Source organism: Apus apus, chromosome 4 (assembly GCF_020740795.1).
Source record: "Apus apus isolate bApuApu2 chromosome 4, bApuApu2.pri.cur, whole genome shotgun sequence".
Taxonomy (NCBI): domain Eukaryota; kingdom Metazoa; phylum Chordata; class Aves; order Apodiformes; family Apodidae; genus Apus; species Apus apus.
Genome location: NC_067285.1, coordinates 19,904,433 through 19,917,910, shown reverse-complemented (window position 1 = coordinate 19,917,910; position 13,478 = coordinate 19,904,433). Strand labels below are relative to the sequence as shown.

Here is a 13,478-nt window from a genome sequence, read left to right as displayed (position 1 = left end):
AGGGGAATGGTGGAAACAAAATAAAAGTGTTATAGAACCTAAGGTAATAAAAGCAAACAAGACTAAAAGTACAAGTGAAAAATCTTGGAGTCTGATTTGGTTTTCAAATGACAGTTCTCATCCTTGTTTCCTCCATTTCTCTGCACAACCTGAGACATTTCTGAGCTTTATTATGCCAATTGTTTATGTTACCCATGAGGCACATGCACAACAGAAAGACTGCAGGATCAGAGACATAACAGACCACTAAGTTTAGTGGAACAGAAGCAATTGTGTTCAGAGATGATGATCCCAGCAGGCACAGCAGGGAAGAGTGAACACCCATGGTCACAGAAGACTTTATCCACTTGTCTTTCCTACTCCCTCCACATCCCCACTGTCCCCTAATGATGTTCAATTCCAACGGTGGTACTCCAGGCTCAAACAGCTGTTTCTTTTTCTCCCCACCACCCCCAACATTCTTAATCTCTATTCAACTCTTCCTGATTGTACCACACATTAGAAATTTGTCTGGATTTAGGGCAACAACATTTCATTGATGGTTTGATGCCAAGACTGCTGTTAAGTGAATATTACCATAAAATAACTTGTGTCTTTATTAGGCAGAGCAGACTCCACCACTGCAAAGCTGCTAACATACAGCAAAGGTACACACAAAGGATGCCTCACTCCAAGATCTCCTTGAACAAAGTATGAATCAGATAAAGGACCAAATGGAGGACAAGATAACCCAAAGAATAAGCAACTGATAGAACTCATTAGACCTAACAGCATATTTTGCTCCATTGGTCCCATCAGTGACCAGAGCATGGTGACACCATTCAAGTAAGCAGAGAGGGGAATCTGTTCCCTTTTCAACACTTGTTGTCAGGGCTCAAGGATACCACCTTATTTCCCAGCTTTCCTTTCAGGCTTATGACAATAGTCTGAGGAAAGACACAAGGACACACAATAATAATGCAACTGGTATTGCTGTTTTGAAGGCAGTTCTAGAGACCAGCAGCTTTCAACAGTGAAGAACAGAAGTGGAGTTATTAGAAAGACTGAAAAGCAGCTTTATACATAGCTCTCCTGCACAGGCACTCATAAAATAAAAGCCACACAGTTCTGTTGTTCAACATTGGTTGTATTTAAGAACTACACTTCAGAAGGTACCGTGTGTTCATCACACCCCACCCCCTGCACACACACCCCTAGCAGAGAACACACAGCTTCCCAATACCATGGCAAGGGGCATTGAAAGCACAAGGTGAAAAGGGAAGGGGAGGGAAGTCAGTCCATCAGTGCATTGTAAATGAGCTTTCATGAAGTCAAGTGCAGCAAAAACCTGTTCAGACACTTTAAAGGTTAGACCTTTGGCAAATAAAGGAAAAAAAAAAAAAAATCCCAAAATTCTGTAAGTACCATTCTCTCTCCACATGGGATATGAACTCCCACCCTGAGCTTCAAGAGTTGATGGTGCCTAGCAAACAGTACTGGAGACTACTACGTCCTTAATAAATAGCACAGGGATGGAATTTTATTTGAGAATCTTTCAATGAAGGGCATGTGCCCACGATTCCTGGGAAGCCTTGCTTTTGGCCAGAGTCATCAGCTTAGCATTCTTCCCCACCTGCCCAGGGGCTCAGCATTGCTAAGTTTCCAGCTGAGTGACTTTCATTTGTAATTAAACACAGCTCTGGAGTCTGCAACAAGTAACATGGCAGTCAGACTACTCAGTGACACGGACTTATTTCTTAAACAAGGACCCTACGGCTGCCAATTATACTTCATTTGTTCTGACCTGTAAAGCAACCAGAAAACTAGACCCTGGGACCTCCTGTTTGAGAAGCCTTTCACTTTTGTGCAAGACAAGCCCAAATCAAGTGGTGCATGAGCTGTCCCAGTAAAATACAGGGCCTGAGATCAAAGACCAAGCGCTTCTTGAGCTGATGTTCTCAACACATTTATCAGAATCCCACGTGAGAACAAGCCTTGAAGAACAAGAGGGAAAAAACACTGGGAAGTCTCAACAAAACAAATTCTCTACTGTTCTCTGGGATGAGATATAATGGCCATGAAAAAGTTTCTCCCACTTCCTGGGACCCATTACAACCACATCAGATATACAAGACCTTTGCACCACACAAAAAACAAGGAACAGCAGGGCAACACACCTCAGGGAATAAAAAGTCAGCCTCCATATGAGCCTAAGGCTTTTACATGGAAGAGGAGGAAGAGGAAAGCAAAATGATTTTTCGGGGTGATTGCTAAGAACTCTTAAACAGAAGCTTGTCTGGTTCCTATGCCCTGGTCTTGTCACTTCCTGGTGTGCCATGTCAAGTCCCAGAACACAAAAAAAAAATCAAGATAAACTTAACCACACTGAACAGAAAGCCTTGACCTCTTTCAGGTGACCATGGTTCACATGGAACCACACACTGGTATGGATTTAACTGATGGATAGGAGCCACACAACATCACACAAACATGTGCACCTGTGCACAGCCACACACACTTGAATTCTTGCAGTTTTGGTAAAAAGGGCACTTTCCCTTGTTAGTCCGAAGAACCAGCAACCCTAGGTAGGGAGAAGGGAGGCTCTGTACCTGTCTGACACTGCATTTTGACAGTCTAGCTCAGCACCCCTGGGGAATTTATGTTAAAAATGTGGCTGAATCATTCAAGACTTGGGAAAGTGCCCTGACATTTATGCATCTCCCTTCATAACGCTACATCTCCTTTTAATCACACTGCACCTTCCAAAGAGCGCAAGAGAAGCCTTCACTCTCCAGAGAAAGCTGTCAGAAAGGAGGTTTATCTAGACTTCTACAACACAGATGTTATTTGGAGAGCATAGGATTTGGTGCTCACACACTAAATGAATTCACTCTGATGTCTGCCCGTACTAAGTCCAAAGCATAAATGTCTTAAGTTGAAGAAACTGAATAATTTGTCCAGTTGCTCATCATATACAGGCCAGCTCACATGTTCATTTCCATCAGAGAGGTGCCAGAGATGAGCATGGACAGGTCCTCTAACAACAGAGGACTGTGAAACCTATCACTTCCCATCTTACATCCACTGCAGGCACCAACACAAACCCAACCAGGAGGCCCAAGCCCCACAAGGCTGAGGACACAAGATCACTCCTGATTCTCCTCCGAAGTCTTCTTCAAATGCCTGAAAATCCTGAAGTGACACATCCAAGTGCCAGAAGCCATGATCCTTATTGTGGCAAACAGGGCAGAGGGAGAAAAAACAAATTGGTGAGCATGAATCCAGCTTCCAGTAAGTGCAGACTCTTTCTTGGGAGGTTCGGTTAGATGAGATTGGAGGATGAATGGGGTACTAACGGGTTTGCAGTTCCAGTAGCCCCTTTTATTGTAGTGGGGCAGGGATGGGCCAGGAAACCCCTCCAGTCTGTTAAGTGCTGCGTGCAATACTAGCGCTCAGTATCTTCCATTGCTTGTGAAAAAAGCAGCTCCAACATCAGTCACCCGACAGCCAGGCATTAGTCATACCGTCCCTTAATCATCATATTCAACAAGGGACCCACCTGTTCAAAGCAAAAACAGAACATCAGCCAGGACACTTACACAGAAATGGCAGCTGCAGAGCCTGCTCCCACTGCATCACAGCAGCTTATGAGCTGAGGGGCCCAGGGCAGAGTATCTCAGCCTACACACTAAGCCTAAGGAACACCAAATCAGCTTTGAAGTATTTTATAGATGAAACCCTTAAGCACATCCTCAAACACCCTACCAAAATTGCAGGATTCTCTGCCAACACCCAACTTCAGTTATTACCAAAATATTGCATCCACAGTATTTGAAATTTGTTTACTTCTTACCCTAGATTTGTGATTTCTCAGTAGACGATATGAAAAGGAGCCAACGGTCACAGGGGTTTCTTTTTGCAGGGCAGGGAAGGAACATTCTTACTCATCGAATCCTCTCTGGCCCCTGAGGTCACTCAGAATGACAGCGAGGACTGACAATTTTGATAAAGGTTTTGTTTTCAGTTAAGACCACTCCCATTTTCTAAGCAGTGCCTGATCAGCTGAGGGAAGTTCAGCATACTGAGCAGCAAGACAATCTCAGGGAAAGGCATGATCTCACATGAGCGTGCTACAGAGAAGATCCAGCACAGTGGAAAGGGTCTGACCATAAAAACACTTCTATTCACATTTAGCATTTCCACTTTCAGATCAGCAAGAGATCTTCAAAACCATATTCTTCATACTTCAATTTGCTTTATGGAATACCAGTTTATTAAAATTGCGAAGAGTTCAGGAACAACCAAGATGTGTTAGGTGGGAAGGGATTAATAGAAAAGGTTTTCTTATTTAAGAGATTTGGATTCAACAGGTAAAATGCACTCTTTTTTGCAAATACTGGGTATTCCTGCTGCACAGAAGGCCAAGGAGAGTTTGGGAACAACACTTCCCTGGCAGCGCCTAAAGCCAAAGTACACCTTCTCCCAGATACAAGAACAATATTTCATTCTTTGTAGTGGTCCTCTCCAGAATTATACTTAAGGAGATTGCCTTTCTGTAGCCAAAGGACCTTCTGAAGACACCAGGAAGAACCAGTCACAACAACCTTCTTTATCCTACCCTCACTGTCACACCTGCAGAGCCAAATAGTTGGCATCTCAAGTTTCACGTTGAGCCAACTACTTCAACAGCAGTGGCTATATGGTTCTTTTTTGTACCTCTTGTGGATTTCCTAAGGCTTCTCCCAACATCTTCTCAATGTTCCTCATGATGGCGACTTTCTGATGAGCCTTTAATGGATATTCAATTCTCTTTGGGGTTGGGGCACCCTGAAATATCAAAACCAGCTCATTACACACTTCCTGAACTGGCAGACTACTCCACCTTCTCCCAGCCTTCCAGTTCTTCAAACACCACTTAAAAAGAAGTAAGTGAAGGATTTGGTGCAATGAAGTTCTCACATGGACCACACATGCCAATACACTTCTAACTGAAAAAATCCTCTGGGATAGAGCTATCCAAGCTTCTCACTAAGGTACCTGAACTCACCTTATACCAGAAGTTCACAGTGATGGTGATCCCTCCATTCAAGAGAGATTCAATGTGGTGCCACCTGCATGGAAACCACACAAAAAAAGAGAATAAACTATTGCTTTAGCTTACAGTGAAATACCTTGGATAGATGGGATTGGACTGCACTAGACAAGCCTTGCCCTATACCTCCATCATTAAGGCCCCAGAACTTCTGGAACGCTCTCCTTATTTAAATATAGATCTTTTTCTTGCACACATTAGTGTAATACTCACAAGATAACATACTATCAGGAAGAATCACCATGCCCATCCAACAGACAGGAAACAGAAGCAGATTGGCCATAGATACCACAGAAAATACCATGCTTGCTGGAGAAGTTAAAGCAAAATTCTGTTAAGAGCCAACACAAGACTTTGAGCAGAAGACCTTTTAAACCTATGCTTGCTGGGTCACTGTGCAGTCCCCCACCATTGTTCTTACCAGTACATAGGTATGTATAGCACATCCCCTGGACCCACCACTGTCTCATAGCCAACCACACTCCGGAAGTTTGGAAACTTCTCATAGTCAGGATTGTCAAAGTCCACCTAACAGAAGAAAGCATTAAGAAACTCAGAAGAACTTCCTGAAATAATAGTCCTTATTATTGTCTCTCAGAATCAAATCATCCTGATGCTCCTGCTATGAATTTTACATTCCCATTCCATCTTAACTCCATCGAAAGGTCCTGTAGTACCCCCAAAGTATCACCAACATAGACAGGTGTCCTTCAATTTGTCTCTGAGCAAATCTGTGTTTGACCAAGTGATCAAGGAAATAGAACAAAGAAGGTACCAAGTGCAGCCTAGTTGTGCTATCAAAGATGTTTCTAGGCCTAGCAATTGCAAGTCAGGACGAGACACAGAAACATCACCAGTCCTTCCATCTATTTTCAATGTATTCACCAGTTAGCAGATTTTGCAAAAGCTCAGCAAGTAGTATGAAGCTTTCATTCCAGTGGAGCTTCCTCCCACCTAGCATCATCACAAATGCCCTTTTTTGGCATGGGGCAGAGAGCAGATCTGCTACTCTCACCTGGCTCTGTCTGTCACATGGATGGTGCACAGGATAAGGGTAGAGGCATTCAAACTGATCAGGAGGGAACAGGATACACCTCTTGTAACCCTTAATCTGAGCAAAGAAGTTCTGCTGTTCATCATAATGAGCTGGCGTCACATTCCCTGCACAGAGAGAAAAGACACTCTTACACACAGGTATGAAAGACAGAAGTTATATTCCTTACTCAAGACAGTAAATTCACTGCTACGTATTCAGCAAACTAAACAAAGAAAGTGACCACAGGATGGTTACAAACTCATTGCTGTATCAGTCAGCCTTTATTGAACAGCTGCTACCCCACTCAATAATTTCCACCCTAAATCTATATTCAGCAACTTATCTACTACAGGATTAGGATTTCCAGATTGTTTCCATGAGCAGCAGATGGCAAACATTGACAAGAAACTTTTTCATAAAACAGTCTCTTTAGATGACAAGTTGTGCAATGGACTTTCAAAAAATCATTAGTCTTGAGAAAAGGAATCTAACAGTCTGATTTTTGAAAAAAGTCCTAGTAGTTTGGCAAGAAAACAAGTAAACAAATCTCTTTGTCATCAGGGCTCCCAAGAGCACCTCCTCAGTCTCATTAACAGTTATGAAGCTTGACTGTCACTACTAGATCTTAAATTTAATCAAATCTTTAAACACAGTGGATCAGTCTGAACCCCTCAGAACTATGTTGTTCAGGCTATTTGCTAAATCAGATATTACTCTTTTAGTTTGTCTCTTATATGAATTTTCACTAAAGAGAATTAAAGTAACAGTTCATTAAATAGACCATACAATCACACGTTCCTGACAAGACACTCCTTTTTCTAGCACACACTGGTTCAAGACAACTCCTTGGTTCTTGTGCATAGCCTGTTGAAAAGAGGATTTCACTGATCATTTTCTGACCTGTAGGGAAGTGTTGATGCAGTGCTTTTATGTCAGGTTCTTTGCTCTCAGCTAGTAAAACAAGCGGCAAAGACAAACTACTCTAAGTTGAGTATGACTTGTTGCAAAGGACAAAAAACGTCTGCTGTCAGAACTGAACAGCCATGAATTGCCAAATAATTGTAACTGGACAATGATAATTGGATGTGCAGGCCAGCCTGATTATAGGCCACCCCACTCCACAAAACTGTACACATTCCTTGCCCAGTTTTTGAGATCACTTTCTACTAGAATGCTCTCCTTGCCAACAGCATAGCTGTATCTCTGTCTTCTAAGGCACCTGTCTATGAGTCAGTCTCCATGTGGATTTGGAATTCCACTCTATCCAGATATTTTTAGGTTTTATCAAGTTCTCCAGTGCCCTCCAACCTTCCAAGAAGAAATTCAGCTCTTAATTGAAAGACAATTTCTCCCCAGAGTGTACCAGCTCAAAAAAGATCAAATGCTTCACAGAATAACTGACATTTCCTCCTAGGTAGACACTGGATGTGCTAAGAAAAGCCCGAAGACCAGCTTTGCTCAAATTGCAAATCCTTTTGCATTTTAAATCTGCCAACTCTGAGCATTTAAAATGTACAGCACCTGAAACTTCAAACAATAAACAGGTCTCTGAGAAACTGGAACTAAAAGGCAGCCCTACCAGCATCACATAGAGCCTTTCCATGAGCAGGACACTACATCCAGGCATTCAAAGTACATCTCTGGGGAAATACACGCTATTCCTTTGGTTGTTTCCTCTCTGTAACCCAAGCTAAGTTGTGACAACAGAACCCTCCCAACCCAAAGCTTCAAACTACCTGCTATGAAGGAACACATAGAAACTAGTGGAAAATCCAACTGAAACACATTCTGGACATCAAATGCAGAACTGCTGACCAAATCTTCTCCACTTTCCTTCCAGTCAGATGAAACTGCTTACCTTCCATTCCAATAAGAAGCAAGTTGGAGGTCAGCTGACCCCAGCCACGCTTCCCCTGCTGCTTGTTAATCCAGTTCCAGTTGAAGCCAAGGAAATCCACCACAATCTTCCTTCCAACTGTGTCATTCAGGGTTTGCTGCAGATACAGCCTGTATTTCCCCAGAGAGAAGCGGAAAGCAAGTATTAATTTTTGCCATGAACATAAAGACTTATCTCGGCATCTCTTCAGAATGACTTCAACACAAACAGACGTGACTCTTAGAGATTCTGTTCTATCACCACATACCATAAACACTTGTGGAAGGAAACAGCTTCAGAAAGTCCCCAGACTTTGCTGAAAGATTTCCTCGCACAGAAAGGAACAGAATTCAGTTCTGCTTGATCACAAGAGAAAAAAGAATTTTGGAGCAAGAATAACCCCCTCACAGTACAGAAAGAGAAAAATATAAAAAGACTGGCCACTATCAAATATGGAACACACTAATAAACCATCTCCAGATAAATGGCACCACTGTGAGTCATCTGCAATAAGAGTTACCTCTTGTACCAGAAGTGAGTGCAAAAAAGGGCTCAGGAAACCCAACATGCTTCAGTATCACATTACTTTAAAGCCACATTCACATTAGGCATAGAGGATCAGAGGAGTCAAACATCAGTGTTAACAACTGCAGTACTACAGACCGCTGTCTGCAATGCTGGAAGAAAAATGCATTTTTAAGCTCAAGGATTGCCTTCTCTCTTGGAAAAAGCACAACCAAAACTGATAAAGAAAAGTATAGTTGACAAGTGGACACAGACACTGAGTTGCTTCCAGTTAATATACAATAAAGCATCTATATCTCCTTTTAAATGGCTAGTAACTGATAAAATTAACTGGCTATTTCAGTACAGCTGCTCAGAGTAATATTCCATATAAATGTGAAGCTTCTCTCAGTAAATTACAGCTGTTAGTGATGTACACCATCAGCACCAACAAATACTCAGCACATATGCAACATCATCTCATCTTTCTGAATGAGGGTTAGCACCAGCTGCCTTGCTATTCTGTAAAAAATAGGCTGAGTGCCACAGCCTGTACCTTTGGATCAGATAACTAAGCTCCTCTACCAATAACAGTCTGCCAAAATAAAGTGATGGTCAAGGCTTCCTCTATCCAAACCCTGCCTCAGACAGAGAAGAAAAAAATAAAAACCTCTGCAGACAATGCAAACAGTTCGCTCAGAAAAAGCAGGGCTATAAAAAAGAAAAGTTTGAGAGGACTTAGCCATCAACACTCACTGAAGATAAACTTACTCACTCCTCAGACCTGCAGAAATGGAGAAATCTCTGTATGTTACTTACCTCTCAGCACTTCCTTTTTGTTGTATTTCTTTAAGTCTGTCCACAAACTCAGCAAACTTCATCTCTTCTCTGCTCGACTTGGGTTTGAAATTCTTAAAATTGGCCATCTTCTTCTCATCATAGTACAAAAACTTGTGTGTGCTGGCACTATACACTGAGAAGTCCCCGTTGCCAATGTTTTCCTGCAGGTAGTCCAGGTCCCATTTCAGAGCAGGATAAACCAGATTTGTATCTGTCAGCACCACTGGCTCCTGGAGAGAAACAGGAAGTTTATCGATTCAAGGACCTCTTGAACTCGAGAACCATCACATTCATTACTGCAAGAGCACAAGCTCTCTTTGAAAACTGAGAATCAAAAAAGGCACTTAGGGTAATAAATATGACACCATGGTCTGGAAAGAAAAACAAACAAAACATGATGTGAAGCTTTAAGAAACTGGTGGCCTGCTCCTACAGTTGGCTCCTGGTAGCAATGGGACAGTCCCACTATCTACTTGGCTAATCTCTAACACGTGAGGCTACACAAACACTAGCTGGGACCAGTTTTAGACCTACTTGGTCCTGCCACGTAGCAAGGAAACAGTAGATTCTGTCTGGTCACTTTCAGCCTTAGCTATGAAGGGCTAAATACTGGAAGATAAATACTTCTGAATCCAGAAACAGACAGAGACAGCACCCATCTCTTTTCTCAGAGGACTGCAGATAGCCATCAGCCATTGAAAAACAGAGATTACACCGCCTCTTCTACACAAAAAAAAAACCCCACCACTACAAAAGGAAAACGACCAACATCCTCTCTCTCCTCGCTTATAAACAGCAACAACCTAAACGTGTGCTGATGGTTTTACACATAATTCCCACGAATTCCATCCCCAGAACGAAGTACGTTTCCTGCAAACTTCACAGCTCAACTCTGTGGCAGGGAAAAGCCATGCCCGCAACACCTAAAAGGCACAGGTCAGCGGCAACAACCGGGCCCGGGCGGGAAGCGGGGACCCCTGGAGGGCAGAACCGGGACGGGTGGGTGGGGGTACCCGGGACGGGGCCGGGCCCCGGGGAGCCCCACGCCCCGCCCTGCGGCCCTGCACCGCCCGGCCGGGCTGGCTGCCCCTCGCCGCGCCGCACGAGGTGCCGGCCCCGCCGCAGCCCCCGGGCCGGGCCGGCAGCGCTCCCCGTACCTCGTTCTCGATGAGCTCCTCGGCGCGGGGGTCGCTGTGACTGAGCCGCGGGATGGGCCGCGTCTCGAAGGAGTAACGACGGAACTGGGAGTCGCTCCAGCCGGGCCCAGCGGTAGCGGCCGGGCCCTCTCGGCAGCCCGCGGCCGCCGCCGAGGAGGAGGCCGCCGCCATCGCCGCCGCCACCGGAACACCCGGAACTTAAAAGCCGGAAGCGGACGTTGTCCGCGGAGACGGCGGGAGGCGGAGGAGGCACCATCGAGAGGACCGGAAGGAGCGGCGGCGGCGGCGACCGGCGCCCCCGCGCGGCGGGAGGCTGGGTGGTCCCTGCCCCACGTCCCGGCCCTTCCCAAGCCCCTTCCCAAGCCCCTTCCCGAGCCCTTCCCAAGCCCCTTCCCAAGCCCCTTCCCAAGCCCCTTCCCGAGCCCTTCCCAAGCCCCTTCCCGAGCCCTTCCCAAGCCCCTTCCCAAGCCCCTTCCCAAGCCCTTGGGAGGGCGGGAGGTCGCGCTGCGGGGAACAGAAACGCTTCAGTGTGCGTGTGGGGACATCGCTGCCTGCCTCCCCCGCCTGCGGGGGGTGCGGGCGGTAGGAGCCGCGGGGCCGCGCCCTCCCGCCTGGCCGGGCTCTGCTCCGTGGCCGTGCCCGAAGGGAGACACCGAGCTGCCCACCCACAGCTGAGTGCTGTGCCCGAAAGCCTGGAGCTTAATTAACACTTGCTGCAAGAAAAAGTGTACAGTGCTGCTCAGTGTCACTAACATCCACCTTTTGGTCATGGATGGACATGGGGTGAGTACGTTTCATTCATTGCGTGCCTGGGTTCAGAGATACTGCATTTATTTTCTTGGTATTGTGTTTATTAAGTGAGACGTAGTCTACATTTTGCTTTTAGTCTGCAAGCAGCAAGAACTATGGTTGCTCTTTCTCAAGAATGAGTGCCATGTCAGTTCTTGAGGAAGTTTCAGTCGCTGGTATTCAGTGGTTCTCATCTTACAGTCTATGGATCTACTTTTCTGGCCACAAAGAGCTTTGCTTTCTTGAGAATAATGCAATCTGTTTTCCTTTATCCTTCCAAAATGTATTAACATGCTTAGCTTCTGGGAAAATGAGTGTGCCCTTGCCCTTTAAATTTACAGCACTACTCCTGTACAGGTTAAGAAAATTTTTTACAATGTACTTGCAAACATATTTGGGTGTTTAAGAAGCTTAAGCCACATCTGTGGAATATTCAAACATAAGCCAGAAAGTAAATACCCTTCAGTGAAGCACCAACACAAAGAGCAGCCAACCACGACCTGAGCCTGCAGCGAGGGCTGAGCCCAGCCTGACAGCACAGCCAAAGGTCCCCATTTCCAGCATGATGCTGCTGTCCTCAAAGTGCCATGCGCTGCAGAGGTGGGAACAGGCACCCAGCACTGCTCGTGGAAAATGCCAGCAGCCTCTGCATCGAAGGGCTGGGCTCTGAGCAAGTAACTTGACTAAATAACTGACTGACATACTAACTTTGCTGCATAGTCAGTTGTAAGGGAGTGGGCTGAATTAAGACACTGTCCCTAAAGCAACTCGACGAGGCCTTTCTTTGGGTAAGTGAAATGATCCTGTTCCAGTCTGCTCCATTTCCCCACCTCAGGCATGCTTTGCATCACATGTATTTTTGTGGTTCATCACTCTCTTCATTCAGTTAGTACGTTTACAATTAATGTTGTTATTAGAAGGAATGGTTTTAATGACAAATTTTCAGTGATAGTTTTTGAGCTGCAAAGGTTTATAATGCAGATCGTTATAGAGACATTACCCATTACAGCTGATGTGAATAACTGAAGGAAAATGAGTTCAACTACCACAGTTTACATAATGAAGTAAACTGCAAAATCCTTTAATGCTCATATCGATTTTATCTGCAATAACATATAGCCTGTGTTTGAAGAATAGCATCCCTAAGTTAACACGCCATTTCAGCTGCTCATTTCCCTGGTTCCACAAAGGCAAGGCGCTTACATTTGGGTGTTAACTTTAATAGCATTGATACTGATACACAGAAGGTTGTTTGCATAAGGCCACCAGCCGCCCCAGCATCGATCTGGCTGAGCATCGACTGGCTGCTCCACAGCAGGCAGCCCTGCCTCTGGAGGGCAACACCAGCCGTAAATTCCCTGCCGTTCCCAGACGATGACAGCCAGGGTGGCATCCCGCCCCCGTGCCCTTTCCACATGTCACAGAGTGATACAGAATCACAGAACGGTTTGGGTTGGAAGGGATCTTAAAGATCATCTAGTTCCAATTGCTCTGCCATGGGTAGGGACATCTTCCAGTAGACCAGGTTGCTCAAAGCTCCATCCAACACCTCCAGGGATGGGGTATCCACAGCTTCTCTGGGCAACCTGTTCCAGTGTCTCACCACTCTCACAGTAAAGAATTTCTTCCTGACATCTAAATCTTCCCTCTCTCAGTTTGAAACTGTTACCCCTTTTTCTTATCACTACATGCCCTTGTAAAACATCCTCCCTCGGTTCTCCAGTTTACCTTTCAGGTACTGGAAGGCTGCTGTAAGGTCTCTCCGGAGCCTTCCCTTCTGCAGGCAGAACATCCCCAATTCTCTGAGCCAGCCCTCACAGGAGAGGTGCTCCAGCACCCCGATCACCCTCCTGGCCTTCCTCTGGGCTCACTCCAACCGCTCCGTGTCCCCCTGATGTTGAGAGCTCCAGAACTGGACACAGGATTCCCGGCGGGGCCTCACGAGAGCGGAGCAGAGGGGGAGACTCCGCTCCCTAGCCCCGGGGATGCAGCCCCAGGCACTGCGGCTTCCCGGGCCGCGGGCGCCCAGTGCGGGCCCTGCTGGAGCCGCTGGGCAGCCAGCACCCGCGCTGTGTATTTATGCCGCTACCACAACAACGTCGGGGAGCCAGCTCATCAGGACGGGTTCGCACCCGCCGCGCAGCCGGTGCGGGGACCGCCCTGCCCCGCCTCGGCCCCGCCTCCCGCCCTTCCCGGCCCCACCGG

At 45.9% G+C, this 13,478-nt stretch overlaps 1 protein-coding gene across 1 annotated transcript; it reads right to left on the bottom strand.

Moving 5' to 3' along the window:
* Positions 1 to 1,105: 1,105 nt before the first annotated feature.
* Positions 1,106 to 11,264, bottom strand: HIF1AN (hypoxia inducible factor 1 subunit alpha inhibitor). Its single transcript, XM_051616868.1, has 9 exons — positions 11,216 to 11,264; positions 10,485 to 10,681; positions 9,307 to 9,557; positions 7,966 to 8,114; positions 6,087 to 6,232; positions 5,493 to 5,599; positions 5,027 to 5,090; positions 4,696 to 4,806; positions 1,106 to 3,538 (listed from the first exon to the last, which is right to left on the bottom strand). The coding sequence occupies exons 1-9, from the start codon at positions 11,262 to 11,264 to the stop codon at positions 3,494 to 3,496; spliced, it is 1,119 nt and encodes a 372-aa protein (XP_051472828.1). The 3' UTR covers positions 1,106 to 3,493.
* Positions 11,265 to 13,478: the final 2,214 nt, after the last annotated feature.